This window comes from Corythoichthys intestinalis, chromosome 10 (assembly GCF_030265065.1).
Source record: "Corythoichthys intestinalis isolate RoL2023-P3 chromosome 10, ASM3026506v1, whole genome shotgun sequence".
Taxonomy (NCBI): domain Eukaryota; kingdom Metazoa; phylum Chordata; class Actinopteri; order Syngnathiformes; family Syngnathidae; genus Corythoichthys; species Corythoichthys intestinalis.
Window position 1 is genome coordinate 40,402,679 of NC_080404.1, and position 24,683 is coordinate 40,427,361.

Consider the following 24,683-nt stretch of genomic DNA (forward strand, 5'->3'; position numbering starts at 1 on the left):
ATCACTTATAGTGGCTGCTGCTGACCAAAAAAAAACACTCTAATATCCCTCCTCTTTGAAGGGGGTGGAGGAGCGGCATGTTTCTTGATATGTATTTCTGTTGGGGTTGTTTGAGTGTGCGTGTGTGTCGGGGGTGGGTCAAGTCATCAGCCAATAAAACGTGCGTTTAAGGGGGAAAAAATGAACCGCCACATTCAGCCAGTGAAATGGGGTAAATGTAAATTTGAATTACTTCACTCAATAATGGTAGGGTCAATTTTATCATTACAACATACAGGAAGACAATCTATAAAACGGAACTCATTATATCATGCATATAAGGTTGCTTACAATTTGGCAGGGACAATTTGAGCATCCTGAAAAGTTGCTAGTGTTATGTCCCTACCGTCCCTATGCAAACCCACACCCTTGCCAATGACTAATAATGATTCAATCAATACAAACAATAAATGCTACTTTTTTAAATGACCAAAAAATAGTTACTTGCCCTACAGAGGAACCACTTGCAAATAAAGTCAAGAGGTAAATAGATTTTTGGTAAACGTTCCAACCTCATTGGTTAATCTTGCCTCAAACCGGAATATAATGAATAATCGTAATACCCATTTGCTTCATTTTCCTTTGGTTGTAAAACTATTGTATTGCACATCTGACGAATCAGCCGGCGGATTTACTTCCTGAATTTCCCCCGGCGTGAATGGGAAGTGACGTCAACAAGGAAGTGATGCTTGCATCTACTCGAAAGCAGTAGTTAACAATGATTAGCAACAACTACACCTCTAACTAATATTATACTACTACCATCTGTAGTAAAATAAAAAAACAAACTACTCACAGCATTTATGGATCGATTGAGCAAGAATATGTTGGACTGAAAGATCGCTTTAAATGAATTGGAGGTAAGAACCTTTTTTAAAGCTCTGTGTAAACTGCTAGCACGGCGGCTTTGCCATAGCTAATATTATATCTTCTGTTTTGTTGAATAAAACAATGGCAAAATCCTTTCGCGAATTGGCGTTCGGTCGGTTTTTAGGATTAGTACATCGATTGCCTTTATTCGACGTGAACACATTATTGTTTATTTTGAGAAGTCAAGTTTAAACGGACGAAAGAAAATCATACCGCTTCCTGTAGTGTACACACTTTATTAAATCATTAAAGCCTTTTTTTGTACAAATAAGTTGTTGGATAGTTGTTGGTACCTGAAACCTTTACAAAAACAATTAGTTTAACTAGATTTAACTATACTATGCTTGCCAACATGCTGCACAGTCACGATTTACTGACAGAACATGACGTGTCTGTAGTCTGGATGTTGTCTCGTCATCCCTTTATGTGGCGGTAATGTAATGTGTATTACCACAATACTATAATGCTTGACAGCAATTAAAAGAGAGAATATTATTTGATAGAGACACAAATAAAATGAGTCAGTTATGGATTTTATGACACTTTTTTTGTGTGTGGTTTGGGTCAAACGTACCGTAATTTCCGGACTATAAGACGCTACTTTTTTCCCCCCTCATTTTGAAGCTTGCAGCTTATAGTCCAGTAGAGCTTATTTGTTGATTTATTTGGGTTAATGGGCCACGCTTTATTTGACAGCGGCGTCATAACACTGCCATAAGACATACGACTATCATGAGCATTAATAAATATTTATGAGAGATGTCATTAATCGGGCAAATTATGTCACTATCTCAATTAGGGGTTTGACAAAATATCGAAATGGTGATATATCGTGATACTTTTCATCCCAAAAGGTTATCGATACGCTCATGCCAAGAATCAAGATATCGCTGTAAAAAGGGAATGTTTAAAAAAAAAAAAAAGAAAGAAAGAAAAGAAAAGAAAGAAGAAAAAGAAACCAACAAGTTGCAACCAAAATCTTCCAATTTAATAGTACTCTGTGGCTGCCATTGACAGCGCTCAACGTCCAATCAATTAATCCATGAATGTTCGTTCATTCGAAATTAAAGCATTTCACAGTCACTCTTTCCGATTTTTGGGGCATTTACAGGTTAGTTCCTGTTGAGTTTGAGTCACTGTCCATTCATTTGGGAGCTTTTCCGGGTCACTTCCTGTTGATTTTGGGTTACAGAACATTTTATGGGTCACTTCCTGTTGATTTTGGGTTACAGAACAGGAAGTGACCCATAAAATGTCCCAAAATCAACAAGAAGTGACCATGAAATGCCCCAAAATCAACAGGAAGTGCCTGAAAATCAACTGGAAGTGACCCTGAAATGTCCCAAAATCAACAGGAAATGACTGAAAATCAACAGAAGGAATGACCTGAAATGGGCCAAAATGACCTCGTTGCCTGGCATTGGCTGCCAATGATGGCCATAGAAGTGGGAGGGGCCCATTTGAAGTGGGAGGGGTTCATTCACTGCCACCCTCCCAATTCAAACGGATTGGACATCTACTACTGATAAATTTGGACGCCTTTTAGTGATAAACTCACAATTTTCACAGCAGAAGGATGAAGATAGCTTGTTTTTCTGTTTATTGTTTTGTAGAATATCCTGGAATGATTTCCTGCCCAGTGTATCAATAATGGCTGTATCGCCAAATAGTGAGATCATCGTTATCGTGAGCTTTGTATCGCAAATCGTATTGTATCGTGAGGTACCAAGAGATTCCCACCCCTAATCTCCATTTAGGTCTAGCTCGAATCTTATACATTCATTCAAAAGTGAGATTTTTTTGCCAAATGACACAAAATGACATCTGTCATAAGCATAAGCTGTCTGTTCATGGCAGTGCCATGTCATAACTATGATGGTCTTATGACGTTCTTCTGGCGCCACTGTCAAATAAAGTATTACCAAATACCATAACTAGCAATTAATGAAACAACTGTAATAGTAACTGAAGAAATAATTAGCAGAGAACATGAATTTTGATTTGTTATTTACATCTATAGCGCTGCAATGTATGCTAGGAGGCATGTTGGACGACAACAGTCTTGACAACAGGTGGTAGCAGAGGTTGACTATCTCCTCCAAGGGAGCAGTGATGACCAAATGAAGCTTCTTGAAGCTATGAAGCTTAACAGCCTATTGAGTCAAAGCTTCATGGTGGTTCATTTGGTCTTATGACTGTCTTATGATGCCGCTCTCAAAGTGTTATCGGTTATTGTCTTTTGGTCTAAGTATCCCATAATACAGTGTGGACAGCTGCGGCTTATAGTCCAGTGTGGCTTATCTATGAACAAATGCCGTTTTTGTATCAAATTTGGTGTGTGGCGGTTTATAGTCGGGTGCGGCTTATAGTCCGAAAATTATGGTACTTGTTCAAATGATGACAAATCAGTGTAAATAAATAAGAGAAAAAGTATGTAATCACATATATAAGTATGTATGCGCATATATACCGGTATGAACTAGGAGGACCAAGACTGGTGTCACAGAAGATATTCAGTCCGCACTTGTTCAGTTGCACAGCACCATAATCACAGTCACATCACAGTTGAGTGTGTACTCAAACTGGACCTTAAGTGACCTTTTATGAGTTTAGGAAGGACAGAAAAAAATATCACGCTCACCCATGTCTGGATGGTAACGAGGAGTTACTCCAGCATGGAGATGTTCTTCTCGCCCAGGAACCATCAGATTCTGATTCATGCCACTGTGAACAGGTCTTTTGCTCTGGTGAAGCAGCCAGGGGTTCTCCTTCGCATTTTAAACATTGCCTCTGAATGAAACAAACACTTTACTTTTAGTTTTGGGTTTGAAATATATTTGTGGCACCATTTATGGAATGTTTAAGGAATTTATGGCCCTTGATTGAAAACGTAAATAAAGTATATACATACACATTTTCGTATTCTATTATGGGTGATTCTCATGAAGGTAATCTAAACTGTGTCTTATAACATTTTAGGGATATAGTCATGAAAACCAAAAATAGTTCATTTTTAGACTGAAGAGGGTTATGCCTATTATGTGGGCCAGTCCACAATTTGTCATCAAAATAGTAGTTTGTATTTTTTTTAACTGAGTTTAGATTTGTAAGTTCATTACTGTAATGCGTCCATGAAAAGCTTTGATGTTTTCCCCTCAATAGACCCTACTCACATGACGTCACAACCACGCCCCCGCGCCATACTGTCCGTCAACTCGTCACTGTTGATGCATCACCGCTACGTAAATTCCTCCTTTTATGGCGTGTTTTTCTGCTCGTTAACATTAATAATCAAAATGGTGAAGGCGTGTGTGGCGGTCGGTTGCAATAACAGAGAAGACAGACGGAGAGACTTGAAGTTCTACCGGATTCCGAGAGACCCGGAGAGGAGAGCGAGATGGGCTGCTGCAATTCGACGAGAAAACTGGGCTCCAAACGATTACCACGGATTATGTAGTAGTCATTTTATATCTGGTAAGATGCATTTAATATATATTTAGAGGGTTTTGGGCTGACAACCACAATTAAGATAATTGCTAGGCTAATCGCCGACAACATACACTCAGACGTTGTGAATGAACTACCTGAAAATATATAATTATAAGGGGATAATAAGACAGTTGTCATACAACTAATTTACAATTTCACTATTGAGGTCAAAAGCCAAAAAATAAATTCAACTAGGGACAATCTGGAGTAGTGCTATCGCACTTCATATTTATTACATATTATATATGTATGTAGTGAGAGTGCAATCGCTAAACCATATAAACATTAAAAGCCCTAGCTCCATTGACAAATGACATGAAATACATTAGACTTGACAGTGGATGTTAGCAAGAACAAAAGATTTTGAATTGAACATTTCGTAACTCACCTTCCCGAGCACAAGATAGACTCCTGCCGAATTTTCGTGGACGGGGACCTGTTTCACCCAACCAGCAACAAAGTATTTATAAGCCTCCAAGCTCTTAAAGTTTTTCAAACTTTCGTGAGAATAGGCTGATTTTGTGTAGACAAGATAGTTGTAAATATCAGGGTAGCAGATGTCAGGCAGAGACGGCGAAGACAGCGGGTCGAAAAACATCGATTTAGCCATCAAATATGGATCTGGCGGATGGATAAACTGAAGCTTTTCCACATAACGCCTTTTATGCAACGCATCCAATGAGTTTACAGCATCAGATAACACCGGGGCTTCCATGAATTGCTCAATAAATTGCACGACTAATTGAAACCATTGAGAATAGGGCTAAAAAATGACGGACAATATGGCGGCCGGATACAGCGACACGTCATTTTGTGACGTAGGTGAGTAGGGTCTATACAGCATCATAAATATTCAGTCAATTTCATAAAAAAATATACTAGTCCTTCTCAAAAAATTAGCATATTGTGATAAAGTTAATTATTTTCTATAATGTTGTGATAAACATTAGATTTTCATATATTTTGCATTCATTACACACAACTGAAGTAGTTTAATCCTTTTATTGTTTTAATATTGATGATTTTGGCCAAACCAAAAATCCCTATCTCAAAAAATTAGCATATTTCATCCGAATAATGAATCTAATAATAGTAATGAATAGTAATGAATCTAAAATATATGAAAGTCTAATGTTTATCAGTACATTACAGAAAATAATGAACTTTATCACAATATGCTATTTTTTTTTAAACAGGACTACTATATACTAGTGTGTATATATATATATATATTATTTTGTTTAAAACTACATATATAATTTAGCAGATTATGATAAGGTATAATGGTTTCTTGCTTTGTTAAAAAAAAAAAAAAAAAGATATAAGGAAAATCTACTGCCCAAGCTTGCAGCTTTCATTACTGTTGCTTAATGGTCCCATCATAATCACATTTTTGTGTGTGTTTGTTTAAATAAAATTATTTTGACCCATAATGCACCACATAGAAAGTAAGATAAAAGATGGGTACAAGGTAATAAGTTAGGTCTTATGTTTTTGTATATCCCCAAATTCCATCCTAGGTGATCATTACCATCTTCTTCTTCTGTTCCTCTCAGCTTTTCCCTTCAGGGGTTGCCACAATGAATCAGTTGACTCCATCTAACCCTGTCCTTGCATCCCCTGCTCTCACACCAACTACCTTCATGTCCTTTTTATTTACATGAATAAATAAAATATTAGGGAGCTCAAACTGTGAATGAAAACAAATTACCGGGTCATCATAGCGTTTTGCTTTTTTAAGATAGCTTTGGTAAATATCCTTCATTAACGTTATGCAAAGCTTTCATGAGAATCACCCCTATTAGGTAGCCCATTAGATACTTTTATAAAACAACAAAGGAAATGTTATCTAAAAAATTTCAAGCTTTCTTTTTTCTGTGCTAATGTGTAGGCCTGTCGCGATAACAAATTTTAGTGTGCGATAACTTATCTCATAAATTATTGCGATATGCGATATTATTGCGCCCCCCCATTTTTAAAAAAAACCAATTTACAATAACACAGTGAGAATACAGTATATACTAATAGATCAAGTACACCCATTTAAATGCGATAAATATTAAATTCAAAAATACTTTTTAAGAAATCACAACTAAAAACAATAGACAATGCCTCTTAAGTAAAAGACAACAATATTAATACCGCACAGAAACACAGAATAAATAAAATGTGTTTTTCAAGAAAAAAAATAAAACTGCACTTAATAACTTAAACATTTAGGCAAATGAAAACTTTTCCCCTCATAGCTTCTGCTATGGTATTCCATAGGGATGCAACGATACAGTTAAGTCACGGTTCGGTACGATTTTCGATACGGGGGACACGATTTTCTATTCGATTCAATACATTTAATGCTCTGAAAAAAAAATAACAATTCTATTTTTTGTTTTGTTTTTTTGCTAACGAGCAGAAATTAAATTGCCATCATATAAACATGGATTATAGTGCATAATATATATGTGCTTACTTCTCACTGATCTGAAGAAATTTTGTATAAAAGTGCTGAGAACAATCTTTACTGTTTGTAAAGTGAGGCGTGGCACACTGTTGATTGCTACAGCTCTCTTAGCAGCTATGTTTACTACATCAGCAAAACATCTTATTTCGAATCCATCTGTGTCACGTACTGAATTAACATATTTGCAGCATTATCTAGTCACTGGTATGGATTGATTTGGTCTGCTTAACTTCCATTCAGTCATGGCGGTTTATAATTCATCGATGTAGTAAATGGACTACGTATCCCATAAGCACTTTGGGCCCACGTAGCCAATGGCATGGGACTTAGCACATCAAGTTTGCTATTCCATGATATCTAGTGTGTGTGCGCATTAAAAAAGTTAGCAAACGGCACAGAAGTCACGTCTGCTCATTACTGCACAACAACAGCATATGACAATCGACTTTCATAAACAGGACGAGTTTGAAGTACAGCGCTCTTAATTTGTCACCCATTGTTCATAATGTCCATCCAGCTGTCTATTGTCAAAGCAAGGTTGTTCGTAGCAGCCAAGTCGGTAACAATGTTTTGGCGGACTTCGTTGTAAATATCCGGAAGCGCATGTAACAGTGATATGATGATTAGCTGCATCATAAATCACTTTGTGACTTTCCTTCCACCTCCATGATGAAACGTTCTTCGTCCATGTTCGCTGGTGTTTAAACCGTTAATAAGACACAGGGCTGTTGAGGCCAGCTTCTTTCACTCGGTACCAGCTAAATATTTTTCAAAATGTAATGATGGTGGAAGAAATAAGCATCTTGAATTTGAAACTGTATGTTGTCGGCGATTAGCCCTGCAATGATCTTAATTGTGGTTGTCAGCCCAAAACCCTCTAAATATATATTAAATGCATCTTACCAGATATAAAATGACTACTATATAATCTGTGGTAATCGTTTGGAGCCCAGTTTTCTCGTCGAATTGCAGCAGTCCATCTCGCTGTCCTCTCCGGGTCTTTCGGAATACGGTAGAACTTCAAGTCTCCCCATCTATCTTCTCTGTTATTGCAACCAACCGCCACACACGCCTTCACCATTTTGATTATTAATGTTAACGAGCAGAAAAACACGCCATAATAGGAGGAATTTTCGTAGCGGTAATGCGTCAAAACGACGAGTAGACGGACAATATGGCGCAGAGGCGTGGTTGTGACGTCATGTGAGTAGGGTCTATAATGGGAACGGATTGGCTCCGCCGCAATTTTTTGCCGGACCTGGAACGAAGATGCATTTTGCGTAGTTGGTAACAAGGAATCGGAACTTTTAACAGCACGTCTGTCGCATGTACACGTACACGTGCACGCGAGGCGATAAATCGCAGCGGAAAAATTACCGCCTTCGTTTTTATTTATCGTGCGATAAATGCAATTATTGCATATTGCGACAGGCTTACTAACGTGTGTTTTTTTCTATCCCCTCCAGGTGACTCAACAATGGTTTGGATATCTGGGTTTGTTGCTTTCTGAAATGTGCCTTACTAATCGTCTACTTTATATAACTTTAGGGAGGCAACAATAACCTAAAGAAATTTAAATATGTTTCACGTTACGCGCTTATTTGTATAACACTTTAAGAGTCTCACTGAAAACCAATACAGACCATGTCACTGGCTGAACAGTCTCAAAAGTGGTTTCCAACTCATGTCCAAGCCACTGTTCTTCAAGCTGCTAATTTACAACCCAAGGGCAAAAATGGCACCAATGATGCTTACACCATTATCCAGCTGGGCAAGGAAAAGTACTCAACATCAGTGGCAGAGAAGACCCTCAATCCTGAATGGAGAGAAGAAGCTTCCTTTGAACTACCAGGGTTACTTTTGGATGGCAACCCAGAAGTCTATGAGCTGTTGTTCATTGTTATGCATCGGTCCTTGGTCGGGCTTGACAAGTTCCTGGGTCAGAGAGCCATCAAACTCAATGAAGTTTTTGACAACAAGCAACGACAGAAAACCGAGTGAGTATTAGTAGTACTACAGTAGTGCATGTCATGCTACTTTAAAATTACAGTTTAACTTTTAAACACGGTGGTTTGAAAGTAGTAATGCCCAATTATGGCAAAAATAATCGTCACTGTCCAGGCTCCAGTCTGCGACCAGTTGGTCGCATTTTGAACTAAAATTAGAGGCAGTACGAGTAATTTTTTTCCCATCTACTCGCACATACACGACCAGTAAGATTGTCTTTTTTTGTTGTTGTGTTCGACACATGAGAGGCGGGACATCGCTCATCTCAGATTATCTATCAATTTGGAGGGCATTTTATCATTTCCGGTCTTTTCTGAGCACCAACAACTTACCATACTGCTGCTTTTTTATTTATGTCCCGAAAATGATGCCAAAAAGTATCCTACTGTAAAGTATGTGCTGATCGCACACTGCTAAAATGATACGCTCCTCAATTTCCACAAAGTGTGGATGTCAATTTCCGGGTTGGCCAGTGTTCTCGCAGGTGATTTATCGATCAATAAATCCGTTGCTGATTGGTTGTAGTGCCAGGTGACAGCGACATAAACTGAACAAAATTCCTATGTTAACCTAATTTCTAATCCGTATACTGGTTGATGTCAAAATTGATAGAGAATAAAATTCATAAATTGGTAGTTTAATGCAAAATGGAATGGGAGATTGACAGGCGGAACGGTGCCACGTCTGCAGTGATGCGGACTCTGCGTCGGTCCGCCGTGGTGAAAAGGGAGCTGAGCCAAAAGGCAAAGCTCTCTATTTACTGGTCGATCTACATTCTTACCCTCACCTATGGTCACAAACTTTGGGTCGTGACCGAAAGAACAAGATCCTGGATAGAAGCAGCCGAAATGAGTTTCCTCCGTAGGGTGTCCGGGCTCTCCCTTAAAGATGAGGTGAAAAGATCGGTTATCGGGAAGGGCTCAGAGTAGAGCTTTGCTGCTCTGCATCGAGAGGAACCAGATGAAGTGGCTCGGGCATCTGATTAGGATGCCTCCGAGGCGCCTCCCTGGTGAGGTGTTCCGGGCACGTCCCACTGGGAGGAGGCCACGTGGCCGACCCAGGACATGCCGGGGAGACTATGTCTCCCGGCAGGCCTGGTAACGCCTTTGGATCCCACAAGAAGAATTGAATGAAGTGGCTGGGGATAGAGTAGTCTGAGTTTCCCTGCTGAAGCTTCTGCCCCCGCGACCTGACCTCGGATAAGGGGGAGAAATGGATGGATGGGTAGTTTTAAGCATTTATTATTTATTATTGTTATTTATGTTTATGTTGTTTATTATGTTATTTATTATTATAAGTTTTTATTGGTTAACAGTGAAAATTAGAGGAAAACCTTGCATGTTGATTAACAGTGTGCACCCCTAATCTTCTGCTTGCACCCCTAAAATTATAAGTAAAGGTCCATTGTGCTCAGTCTGAAGCCTTGACTATGTATTTAACATTGTAGTCAAGATTGATGAAATTACTAATCAATTTTTTTACTGTTATTTTTCAACTAACGTTTTCAGTGGAAAATAAAAACAGTTTTAAATGAATGCATTTTCGTTTGACAGTCAATTATAATGAAAAAAATTTAACAAAGCCATAAATTTTGATGATCGATAAGTTGTCGATTGGCATATGTGCTAACCATTCATTAATAGTTTTGCCATGTGATACCTACAGTAGGATTGTTTGATATTTTGTAAATAATGCCAATTATTGATTTTGCTTCCATACATTTTGGGTGCAATTAAATTGTCACTGACTGAAAGACTATAAAAAAAAAAAAAAGGGGGGGGGGGGGGGTGAAATGCAAACTAATTTGCCAAAAGCCTAAAATACAACTGAGTAATAATTGCGCAGTAAACCCTACATTAAGAAAGCAGGAAACCCATCAACCAAATTTGATCTGGTGCTAATTAGCTCACCAACATGTTAATACATTAGCACTTCCTTTCTGCTCATCAGTTTGGAGAAATGCAGTATGTTATAATCAGTGTGAAAGTGGGACATATTTTTCTTCTTTGAGCCTGAGCTGATTTGCTTCAAGGTCGTGGACCTTTTCAGCTGAGTGTCGGTAATGGATATGGCCCTTGTTGCTATTTGCCCATTCCTACACTGCGTGCAAGTCTGACAATGACACCAGGGCCCTAGATACCATGACCACACTTCACCGTCTGTGCACTGCATTTGTGCGGCCCATTTGTGATGGTTTTGAAACGACATATTGGGGAGGAAAGAATGTCTCGATATCTGCACATGCAGCCTTAATTATCGCGCACCTGTGTTTGTTGATTGTGAGGAGTTTCCCAGCGGTCCAAGGGCCACGCAGGAGGATTGCGGTTCCAAGCACAGGGAGGTTTATCTTGGCCTTGAGACACACTTGAGCTGCAGTGTCGGCCCCATAGCGGTGGCATGCTGTGGCTACTGATCTGACCGAGCATGGCGTGCAGCCTGGGAAATGGACCCTTCATGATTTGGCTACCGGGCCTTGAGCTTGACGGTTTAGAGTAGTGCTCAACAGCTGCAGTTCTTTAGAGCCATTGTTGCCGGTGACAAATTCAGCCACTGAATTGAAGAATAACACAAAATACAAATGTTCTTATACGGGTGTTATAATTTGATATTTCATCGAGCTGTTGTCACCAGTTTTTCTTATATGTGTTTCTTCATCTAATGCCACAACATTGATTGTTGGAAAAAAGCGTAAGGAATTTTACTCGTTTGCTATGGCTTCCTGAACATGCATGAAATTGCCGTGTTTGAACCCTTTATAGGTTAAATGACTATTTTTGGTCATGAAAACAAAATGACTCAATTATTGTCACATGTTTATCATAATATATGTAATTATTATTATTTTTGATAAATATTAGAAAATATATTAGTAAAAACATTCATTCATTCATTCATTTTCCATGCCGCTTCTTCCTCACTTAGTAAAGACAATTATAATTAAAAAAAAAAAAAAAATGAATACAAGCAGAAATACACTCAGATTATGCCCCCACCCCATTTTTCCCTTTATTTGACAGTACTTAACTCATGGATGCACAATTATTTTAAACATGGAAGACCGACTGTGAATGCTCATGTTTGTATACCATCGACAGTGGTAGATTTCCAAAGCATTTTGACTGGGATTGCTGCCAACCTTTCCCAGTCAAAAACGATTTGACATATAGGGCAGTCAATGATTTAAATAAGTACTCCATAAAGGCCTAATGCCCCAATTGCTAGTCTTTGCAGTTCTGAACAAAGGGCAGATTTGTGCTACTGCCACTGTATTTTGAATGTACAAATCCCATTACTTCCAGTTGAAAATACAGAGAGGTTAAATGAATAGAAGACAAAAAGGAAGGCTGAAATATTCCTATTCAAGAAAATCCTATTTCTTATTTTCTGTTTTGAATGACAAATTACATTCTCCCAAAATCAAAGGATTTGAGCCTCTGTATTGCTGTCAAGATTTCAGATTAGTATGCTCAAATTAACCTTGTACCATTTCTGAGTTCTGCTTAAATGGATCGTCACCATAGATAAAGCAATCATTTTTTTCATCAAAATGGCCTGTGAAATATGCTAAGCATTCTCATTTTCTTATATTTTAGCTGGTACACCTTGCAGTCCAAACCGTCGAAGAAGAAAAAGGAGCGAGGACGCATTCAAGTCAGCATCCAGTTTATGCGGAATAATATGACAGCCAGTATGTTTGACCTGTCCATGAAGGAGAAGCCCCGCTCACCTTTTTCTAAGCTTAAAGTCAAAATAAAGGGGCGCAAACATGACGGTGACACATCTTCAGCCATCCTACCGCGCTCTGCAGCGTGCGACTCAGACGCTGATTATCATCCAACTGCCACACAACCGCGATCTCAGCCTGAGACGAAAGCTAAGAAATCGTTACTCTCTGGTGCCCAGAAACTCTCTGCAGCGCACTCCATGTCAGATCTTATTGGGACACACTTTCGACCAAAATTAGACTCCATGAATTCCATAGAAGAAAGCGGTGAGTAAATATTTGCTCATGTATAGAACAAAGGCAAATCGATAAATACAGTACAATAATGTTGAGAGTTTGGCAATGTGTACATTAAAATTAGAGATGCACCGAAATTAAATTCCTTGGGCTAAATCCAGTATCAGAAAACAGAAGCCAGAAGCTGGAAAACGAAACCGATTATTAATCAAACTATTTTCATTATATTTGGATTTTAAATAAACACAACTAATCCAAATAGTTTTTCTGATTTCAATATTTTTTTTGTGATGCATGCTTTTATTTTGGTGCAGGAAGCGCAGAGCAGGTAGTAGGCATGTGCTGGTATGAGATTCTGACGGTATGATAACCTTAAGCGAAAATATCACGGTTTCATGGTATCATGGTATTGCAATTACTTTGAGATTTCTGGGTTACAAAAAATATATATATATTTTTTTCAAAACAACATATTAGCAAATTGGAATATAAGTATAATGGTAAGTTAAATAAAAAAAAAGAATAATAAATGAAATATTATAAATAAAATTAAATTGGCATGCTAATTAGTCACGTTATCTGCCTCGTTAACAAGCTTACTTTACAATATTTTTTACTGTACCACTGCTAGACACACGACACACGCTTGAGTTAACTCTCGTAGCTAGTGGGAAACGTTCATGACCGCGTTTACGAACCTTTAATTTTGTATAAATGCGAAATTGTATTGGAGATATTGCCTTTTCTGGTAGCCACCCCCCGCAAACATGTTTGACATGTCGGTTGGCACACCTAAGCCGCGGCTGTCTGTAACTTTCATTTTCCCGAAATACTGTATTCCCATAACAACAACTTCATTTTCTACAATGGGCGAAAAAGTTCAGGTGTTTCATGTCGTCCAGCCAACATGTAGCACAGCTGACTCACTAACACTGAGCAACAACTTGAGGTGGCGGGGTGAGCCCTGCATTTGTGGGACATAAAAATTAGCTAATACCGTAGGGACGGTATGATGGAAACATTTGAAACCTTGACGTTTTCATACCACGGTATACCTTGAAACCGATAACCGGCACGTGCGTAGCAAGTAGTACTTCGCACGCGAGTAAGGGCACATGTAGACACACAGAAGAACGCACGCGCACACACGAGGAAGAGCGCATTTACGCCCACAAAAAAGTGGGCGAAGTAGCTTTTTTACTTAATCACACTGACCTCTGTTCCTCTGCTTATTGAGAACATAAGCTTTAGCACTCTCTCTCACTAGTAGGGCTGTTTTTCCCCATTATTTCCATGTCCAAATAATGCTCTTTATAAAATCAGTGAAGTGAAGTCTCGAGATAAACGGTGTGTAATTTAATTGTGCAATTATCATGTTTCTTGGTGATAAAAAAGTTTTGATCAAACCATTGTTTTGACTGATTCATACAGGTGACGCCTTGATATTTTTGTTATAAACACGATGACTCATGCAGCGGCATTGCTTTTTGGCTCCAGGCACAGCTGCTCCTCACAGGCGTTCTCAGAGTGAGGTACCAGACCTCCAAGACAACGAGGCACACGGTGACCCTTTTACTGATATCAGTGACACCCTGCCACAAAAGTATGCCACGCTCCCACGCAACCGCAATCCATTCGAGGGGGATCAAGGGCAGCTGTGGGACAAGCCCAAGGAGAAAAAGGAGAAGATCAGTCTACTGGAACGTATGACCGGAAAGAAGGATGGCCGCAAGACCAGCAATGGGGGTCGTTTGGGCAGTGAAGGCAGTTCAGGAGACTTGCGCTCCCCGAACCCTTTTAGTGGCGATTCAAAAATGCACAATAACCCTTTCAGCTCCAACTATAAAACAAGGTAAAAACGCTTGATAATGTATTCTACTGGCATAACTATGAATTATCAATCCCGTGATTTTCAGGAATTCTTGCTCTTTACGTTCCCATGACCATGAGACTGATCCCAGGTTTAAAGGTTGTTTAGGTATTCCCGTTAATACTTCTCATGTCTGTTGTCAAGTGTTTTTGTTTCCATTGAACCTGTTATGTCTTCCTGGCATCCATTGAGATGCGAGGAACACTGAGGCTAACATCATTCTTTATCAGAATGGAAGGTGTCATTAGAGGCTCTTTAGAGAGCTTTGGCTTGATAACAGAGCCCTCTGAGCAATCATAATGAGATCTTCTAAAGTGATAGACCACCTAATTAACCACTTATCTTTATAGACCCATCATCTTAAATGTGGTATTTTCTTTCAGTAGCATTGGTCAGTGGTAATGTGGTGAATTAATACATTGAGGCAGTTTAATGTACAGAATTAAATAGATTTCCAACATCGCAGTCGTGGTTTAATGGTGAAACACAACAGTCTTTTTCTTTACTCAAGTGTTCAAACCAAATTGTTTCCACAATAAGTCAATGCCTCAGTGCCTCCTGACAGTTGTATGCATAATTTACTGACCTGTCCTTCTATTTGATTGCTTTTCAGTGACAAAAAGCCACTTGGAAATAAAGACCTCATTCTGAACCAAGGGAGCAGGGACATCTACGCCATGAAAAATGTGAGACTGAGCACAATTTAGCATGTGAAACCATGATTTCGCATGCAACTTGCCTGCATTTACGTGAACAGATAATGCAAGAATGGACTTGCAAAATGTTGACACTTTGGAATAGCCAACAAGCCTCAAGTCTCATTTTTGATGCAGCAGCTGGTGACATTGATCCTTGTGGCCTCTAAAAATTCAGATGTGCTATTCAACTAATTAGCAGCTGCACACTCATCGTCGTGTCTGCTCTGAATATGAAGCACATTCCTGCGAAATATTCATGAAGTTAGCTGAATACTGTGGGTTGTATTTCAACGTAGCCGAAAAAAGACAAAAATTATGTAGTTTGTTTTATTTTCACAATACTTCTACCTAATTATCTTAAAACCCTATGTTTTCATAAATTGTATAATATGTCTGCAACATCACAGCAAAATTGGTATCTACTGCAGAGCAATTGCTCAAGGGATGCCTAAATGAGAAAGGGGATGCTGATAATGGCTTTCGTCACCTTTCTGTGCGAGTGTTGAGGTCTGTCATTATCCACACATGTGCCCCAGCACATGCTGCACTGGCTTGCAGAAATGGCAGCTCCCATTTCCTCCTCTTCAAGGCCCTAATTAACCACATGCACAGGCGTGGAGAGGATAACACACACATTTCAAAGGATGAAGCTTTTAAATTCTCAAAGCTGAGCTCATTAGAAACGGTAATGACACAACTGGAGAATGGCAAATGTACGCCTTATCTTCTCCAACTACAGATTGTAGAAAAATGGTGATCATTACTTAGCCAGTTCATGGTCAAATTCAGACTTTTAGCCCCAGTTACCGAAGCTCATTTCTATGTAGCCTCAATACGCTAGATGAGAACCATACATCTATTGCCTTATAGTGGTCAGTTCTCTTCCCCTGCCTCAAATGGCCCAAGGATGGTATCTTTTAATTAGATGCACATTTAATCTTTGGTAGTCAAAATCTTTGAGAATTTTCATTCTGTCCCCACTCCTTCCCAGTAGCCTTTGTGCTCTTGAAGTGATAAGACACCTGGCAAACGGTCCAACTTCGAGCCATTCTGTATTGTCCTTACTCTGCAGTGGTCACATGATTGCGGCATGGGAGTGCAGGATGATAAGTGTGGTATTTTAAACAGTCGAGCCTTTGCTGTGCTATCGATTTTGGGGGAGGATGGCCTGGCATTACAGTGATAAAGTGCTCCCTCATTAAAAACGATTAACAGCTCCTGTTCTCATATAAACCTAAATAGTTTTTAGGAATGGGTGAGGGCAGAGTGGCAATCTCTGTCCGAACATTGTAGGACTGGTTTCACAAAAGGTACTATAGGGTTTAAATCCAAACAACAAGTTTTCTCCTTCTGTGGAATCTAAGGCTACATTCTCACCGCAGAGCGTGATGCCCATTTCGGAAATTTTGTTGATTACCATTTTTTTGTATTCACATAGGAAATACAAATGCTACTTGTAGGTGAAGGGAATGTGTCCGTGACATAATGCATGCACACTGTAGCACATCGTCACAAGTCACAGTGCTTACGGAAATTAATACGATCCCTCTGTGAGCTATCCGCTCTTTAGGATTTTATGGTAACAGAGCCAACATTTTGTTAACCTGTTAGCTTCATGTTTGGTATCAAGAAAAACATATATTTACGCACCTTTGCCATTGCTTGCTTACGTCTGGGGGAAAAAATCTGATACTTACAGCATATGGGCAAAGAAATCTGATTTGACCTGAAGTGTGAATGTATCCAAAAAGATTTCAACTGGCTTTCATAAGCCACACTAGAGGTGGGAATCTTGGGGCACCTAACGATTCGATTACGATTCCGAGGCTACAATTCGATTATAAATCGATTATTGATGCACCCCCCCATTATAAATCGATAATTGATGCACACACACCCCCCAGGCTCCAGCTACTAGCTGCTTTTAATGTTTTGTACATTAGTTACAAAAATTGTACAAAAATCATTTCAGGCTTAAATAAACTACTATTTCAGTATCAAGTTAACAGTTCAAAACAGTAAATAAAATACTCAAGTCCCCATTTTGTATGAGCAGCTTTAAACTACATTCAATTAATTTAATGTTGTGAATCTACCATTAAAGTTGTTAAAATTGCTCCCGTTATTTCATAATTTCCCTTCTGTCTACTTTCGGCATGTGAAAGTTTTAAAACTGTTTCATCATTTAAAGATGGATTCAAGTCAAGATTTAGGGGTATTTTCAATAAAACGATAATTAGGTTTGCTCGGAAGGTTCGCTACAACAGCCTTCCAGAGAAGTGTATGGCTTTAAGATGGCGGCTGTTTACTAACACCGGCGAGTCTGTCATTTCGCATCTTGTTTTCTATACATGTGATATCTACCGTAGCATTATGTGGCCGTAGTTCTTAACGGCTGTCGGCCGCAGTCAGGTATTATTGTTTTTAATGTAGCGGCATGAGCCGTGAGTTGAGCATGATGTTTACTAGAGGTGGGAATCTTTGGGCACCTAACGATTCGATTACGATTCAGAGGCTCCGATTCGATTAGAAATGGATTATTGATGCACCACAAACCAACCCGCTTTTAATTTTTTGTACACTACTTCCAAAATTGTTCCAAAATCTCAGGCTAAACAAACTACTCTTTCAGCATCAAGTTAACCGTTAAAAACAGTAAATAAAATACTCAAGTCCCCATTCTGTATCGGCAGTTTTAAATTACATTCAATTAATTTAATGTTGTGAATCAACCATTAAAGTTGTTAAAATTGCTCCCGTTATTCCATAATTTCCCTTCTGTCTACTTTCAATGTGAAAGTTAAAACTGTTTCATCATTTAAAGATAGAGTCAAGATTTTTTTTTTTTTTTTTTTTTTTTTTTTTTTTTTAGATAAAAAGTAATTAGGTTCACTACAACAGAGCCTTCTAGAGAATTCTACTGCTTTAAGATGGCGCCTGTTTACTAGCGCAGGAAAGTCTGTCGTTTCGCATCTAGTTCTTTGTATATGATCTAACACGGCCGTCGTCTGTCATTTCACATCTAGTTCTAGATACAGTATATGTGATATCTACCATAGCCGTATGTTGCAGTATGTTTGCAGCAACTAGCAACTGGGCGCTGTTTGTAGCGGCTGAAGTCAGGTATTATTGTTTTTTTTTGGTTTTTTTTTTTTTTTTATCTAACGGCATGAGTTGAACATATTTACTCTCGGTCCGTTCCTCATTGCGTCCTGAAGACCGCGCTGACTATGTTTTATTTCCACTTTACCTGGTATAATTCAATAATCGGAATTTGGATGTTTGTGAATCGTTCTCGAATCTTCCACGGCCGAATCGCGAATAATCTAAGAATTGGAATTTTCGTATGCCTCTAATGTTTACGCTCTGTCCCTTCCTCATCGTGTCCCGAAGACTATGTTTTTGTTCCTCTTTATTTGGCATATTTCAATAATCGGAATTTGGATGTTTGTGAATTATTCTCGAATCTTCCACGGCCGAATCGCGAGTAATCTAAGAATCGGAAATTTCGCACACCTCTAAGCAACACTATGCAAAAGATCAAAATGATGCATGGCTTATATATCTCAGTGTGAGCTCATGACATGAGAAGTTATTGGGTTGAAGCATAATATTTTGGTTGTCTGTTTTTCATGCCCAGGATGTGGTACAGGGGAATATGGACGCCTATAGAAACTTGTCGTTTGAGGAAGTGGTGCAAGATCTCATCAAGCATAAAGAAATCGTGAAAAAGAAAGATGCCCACATCAGAGAACTGGAGGACTACATAGATAACCTGCTAGTCCGCGTCATGGAGGAAACACCAAGCATACTGCGGACACCCTATGAACCTAAGAAAAAAGCAGGTAAATTTAATAAAAAGTAGAAAGACCACTGAAAAAAACTACAATAATAAACAAAGTGAAAGGAAGATTACTAATTCTGTATGATGATCCTTGAAGAAGAAATTAAACACTTAACTGTATGTCCAGTTACAGATTTGCTTTCATAAACTTGAAAGTGACCAATACTGTGCTTATTAGGTACGTAAACAAAATGGCATTTATCAGTGAATTTAAATTAAATGCAGTTATTCCTCACAGCTCTGATACAGTATCAGTGTTTGCACTGGTGAGGCAACAGTGGCCTGTTGCTCACTTAGCTTCTATCAAGTGCATACAAGCTTTTCAGGTTTAAAAAAAAAAAAAAAAAAAAGGCAAAAATGTGTTTACTAGAATCTGTGGAAGCTAGCACATGCTGTTATTAAAATGTAATTGTGATTCATTTGTGACACTTATGTTTACTCTTAAGCACACTTCTTAAACATGCCACATTTAGTCACCCTGTTAATTCTAAAGCTGCTTCCACAGCTTCACTCTCTCGTGCTTATTAATGTTTTAAATGAACAAATTCAACTTTCTCAATCTTGCTAACTTTATTTGAATTGTCAAGACTATCATTTAAGGGTGTCGGTGAAGTTTTTCAACTGGATGTAACATTTGAAGTGCAATAATCTTGATTTAAAAATCATGCTTCATGTTTTGCTGGAATTTGATTTCGTTTTAAGTTCATCTCACATTTGAATTGTTTTGGGTATATTTCTGTTACTTTTTTTTTTTCTTTCAATACAAATTACTGGGGAGTATGTATTGATTGACGCTAACGCAGTTTTGTTACATTTTAATACTAATGTATTTGTATGGTACTTTATGTAAAACTGCTTACTGTATCCTACTACCCTGGAAAAGACTCATGTGGTATTGACACTGGTACTAAAAGGCTTGTATTACCGACTGATACAGCAATGTATCACGCTTATTTTTTTAAATATGGTTTTGTGTGTACTGTACCGCAGTATATCACAGCACTTTGTGTGTCCATGGAAAATGTCTCAACTCAATCAATATAACGATGTCTTCCATACAGTCAGTAAACAAAAAAATATTAGACAAATACTATTCTCGTTTGACAGTACTGTCATCACGTTCTGAATTTGTTTGAACAAAATCACCAAATTTCTATTGCGCTGAATGGTGGGTTTACATTTGTTTATTACTTTAAAAGAAGGCGGCTACATCTCGCACAGTGTTAAATTATGTTTTGTACTGTCATTATAGCTGTCTTACACCCAAAGTTACATCAGAAGTCTTAAATCACCTGTTGATTGTACCATTCTTGCTCTATTTATTCCATTTTTGCTATTTATGATACCAAATTCACTGATGTGATTGGATGCAGTTTCTAAAATATTAGTTGAGCAATCAGCATTGTTTTTTTTTTTTTTTTTAATGTGGTTACAGTAGTTATTATACCCGAATGTATATGGTTTTGTACAGAAAAGCCAAACTCTATTAGTGAATGTATTTTAGTTTAAATAACAAAATGTGTCATTGTTGAACCTTACTTGCCTTTTAATTCTTTTGTAGTTCCAAAGAAACGAACTGTATTTAGCTAGATTTATTTTGACTCAATCCGCTGTATGTCAGATTTCATGTGACCAAACCCGGCAAACAGGATGGCGGACTTTCAGTGTATGAGCCACTATCAAACATGTCTATTAGTTGCTGAAATGATATATCATGTATTTATACCAGTGCGGTATGATGTGCGTAAAAACAAATGAAGGATTTTACATTTTTTTTTTTTTTTACACAATTATGATTTAATGCCGGGATTTTGAGTGACTTAGCTTATAGTGCTTTTGTAGCATGAAGACTGTACTAAATATGAATCACTTTTCCAATTTGTATAATCCCCTCACTGATTGCCTTCTAATATGTGCTCTAGTGTTACCTCTTGTTACGCACTTACCCTACTGCTTTAAGTGTGTATGCATAGTTAGCCAGTTATAATGGACCTTACTTGCAGGCTGTAGTATTTCCACTGTATTTAATCTTTGTATTATCTGGCTTCTTTCTGCTTAATTTACTGCTCATTTTGTTGTGCTTGAAAATATTTGAAAATGTATCCTCTATAGATTTACAAGTGCAGTAAAAAAATATTTTATCGGTAGACAACTCACCACCTGTTTTCCATTCAAGCTAAACGTGACATAATATTAATTCTCAGGAATTTAAATTGTTTTTCTACTCAGGCATTTTTATAGCTGAGGATGATCCAACAAACCAAATAAATCAATAGATTTCTATCAGCGTGATGGACAACAGCATGTAATTTATGCTTATTCCCACCAGGTGCCTGCAGAGTGAAGGCACGCATCAGCTTTGTGTTCTACTCAAATGATGAAATAGGAATACTAAGGATGAGATACATTAAACATTGAACACATTTGGACCCTGAAGGGGATTTAGTTCGAATGAAAGAAAGTGATTGTGTTGTAATGAATTAATTTTGCCTGTCATTTTTTTGCCTTTTAGCTTGATTGCTACATTTGCTTTATGCTATACTATAATTTGGTTCTTTGCTAGATGTCAGACTGCAACACGTAAATCTAAAATGAAGAGCATTTTCAAATCATTTTCTAGCGCAACACTCAAAGGCGGTGACTATCATTATGATACTTCTCTTGAGCAGCCTCTTTGCATAATGTTTTTCATCCAGTTAATGCAGCTTTTTGAATATGCAAAACACTAAATATGCTCCGAGGTAATGTTTTCTTTAAAACCCACAACTGTTCTACACAGCCAGTAGATACCTAGCCAAAAAAGTCTGATTGATGTGTAGAATTGTTGTGGGTGATTCTAAGCCCGTTCCATAAAACATTGCAAAAGTGGTGAGAGTTGCTTTCATAGTTTGTCTTTTCCTGCTTTGTATTATAATTTTCTTTCATTTTCAAAAGAAATGGACCAGTATAACTTTGTTTAGTAAAACAGTTAAAATTATATGGCACAATGAGTTAAGTTGACCAACATGCTACTGTTTAGGTTAAAAGTTTTGCTCTAAAACGTGTCCTTGGTCCTCTAAATAATTTATCCACATGCCTCCAAGTCATTGTAATTAGTAGATTTTTTTGGGGGGTATGGGTGGATTGGGGTCACGTTTCTCTAAATTGAATCTAATCTAGAACACCTCCATCCTGCTTTGATTGTTAAAAAAAACACACCTTTCTAAAAGGTTGGAAGTAAACTGACATATATTACATTAATATTTGCGTAATGGCGAGTTTGAGGTTTTTAAACCAGCATGTTTGGATACAAGTTTGTGTTGAATTTTGGGGTTGATTGGGGATTTAGAGAGAATTGTGTTTAAGGTTAAGGCAACAATAATTCAGAAATGCTGACTGTATGTCATGTGCCAATTGTAAAGTTCTGGGGGGGAAAATGCTTACTCATGCTAAAAAATTCCAAAAGTCATTTGAAACTTTTAGCTATTGCTGTGATGGAATACCAAAAGTACTCCAAATGTTTGAAAGGCACAGTCAAGATTGTTTTGTTCTTTTCAATAAAGTCACTCAAAAAAATGATGACTCACTGGTCATATATTTTTTAAACTACATATAATTAATTCAGTTAAGACAAACGATGTGTATTCTGTAAGTAAACATAATCCAGAATAGAACATTTCTTTCATGAAATATGTGTCCTTCCATTTTTCAGAACTCATTATCCTCCCATTAACAATTAAACCTTAATCAATCGGAGTTTTGTTTTCTACCTTTCCTGCTTGAAGCAGCTCTTCATTTTGTTAAGAAATTCTCCGGCCTGCTATTAAGTTTTTAGATTGCTCGTTAAAACTCTCCTGTTTTTAGATTGCTCGTTAAAACTCTCCTCTCATTTAGCTATGTGTATAACAAGACTGTGAAATTTTAGAAACACACACACAAAAAAAGACTTGGGTTCTTTACAGCCTAACATTCTAGTCGGTGGCTATCATAGGTTAAAACCATGCCCTCTTTTTTTATTTTTTTATTCATTTTTTTTTATTTTTTTTAATTTCTTTTGTACTCTTGCCACCTGAAGTGAAAGAGCTACCTGTGATAGCCTGGCAAATTCACATACTTACATTGCCTCTGAATTTTTTAAAATAAGGATTATCAGCCGTGCTCAGAGTTGATTCTTGACCAACATGAGTCATGATTAAATTTTCATCCTGCGTGTTAACTTATCATCTGCCCTGGAAGACACTGAACACAAAAAAGTTTGTAATTGGGCTTTATGTAGGTGTCACCTGTTGTATTCATAAACTAATTGGCACGCTCATTGTCGTCTTTACGCATTCATCATCTGATCACATTACCACCATGGCAGCTTGTGCTCCGCTGGCACGTGTCATTTGAGTGCCTCCTAAATGAAACCCTATTTAGGCCATGTGCATTATATCATATTGCTGTAATTTGAGGAAATATCCCACAAAGTGGTTACGTAAGGTTTTGCCAATGCAGGAGAGCCCAAACGTGGTGCACGAGGTGGGAGACACCAATGGGTCACCTGCACGCTTTTTAAATATAGATGGGCGTCATCGTGGCAGATCAGTGTCACCATGCACGCGTCTGTGGATGGGATGTCCTCAGGCAATCATGGAGAAACTTGTTTGTGGAGAAATTTAGCAGATGGATGAGGTGGTTCTACAGAAAAACAGACCTACGGGCAGCTGCCCTGAACTTGGTGTAGCGAGGGCCAGATGTCAAGGTTAACCCCCTCCAACTCCCTAGAGTGTAGACTCCACCCTTTCCTCCAACGCAGGACTCTTGTTGCATAGTTTGCGCATCTAAAAAGCTCAGCTGGTGCTTGAGATAAATCAGGTGTCAAACGTGCTGTTGATCCTAATGTTGGGTATTGTGTTGAAAGTATTGTTTCTCTGATAGCTGCCACGCGTCTGGTATCAGGTGAACAAAGACAGATGACAACTAGAGGAAAGAGACAATGTGTCAACATCAGTGACAGTCCAAGAGCTCGGTTAATAATTGTGGTATAATGCTCTACAGTGGTACCTCTATATACGAAGTTAATTCCTTTCAGGACCTTGTTTGTAAGTCGAAATGGTCGTATGTCGAGCAGGATTTTCCCATTAGAATACATTATAATTCCATTGATTCGTTCCACAGCCCAAAAACCTATTCTAAATCCTTAATAAATTCTGCTGGTACTACAAATGGCAATTACACATAGCAAAACAAATAAATTATAAATAAGAATTGGAATAATAATAAAAATTCCTGTAATAATGTAACGAATCGGGTTCTAATGCAGCAGATGTTTTTTTCTGTAACTGAACACAGCGCGTGACTGGCGTGACAGAGAGAGGAAGCGGTGCGGTTGAGAGTTTACGTCCGCTTTGAATGTTTCTTGAGAACACCGTCAACTGCAGCGGACAGTAGGTGTTCTGTGCTGGATAAGTTCTGAAATAAATAAT

The 24,683-nt window shown here is 38.1% G+C and overlaps 1 protein-coding gene across 1 annotated transcript; it reads left to right on the plus strand.

Moving 5' to 3' along the window:
* Window positions 1-713: 713 nt before the first annotated feature.
* Window positions 714-22,937, plus strand: LOC130923330 (rab11 family-interacting protein 2). Its single transcript, XM_057848964.1, has 6 exons — window positions 714-899; window positions 8,323-8,853; window positions 12,457-12,854; window positions 14,322-14,676; window positions 15,308-15,380; window positions 19,033-22,937. Exons 2-6 carry the CDS (start codon window positions 8,501-8,503, stop codon window positions 19,255-19,257), a joined length of 1,404 nt encoding a protein of 467 aa, XP_057704947.1. The 5' UTR covers window positions 714-899; window positions 8,323-8,500; the 3' UTR covers window positions 19,258-22,937.
* The last annotated feature ends 1,746 nt before the right edge of the window (window positions 22,938-24,683 follow it).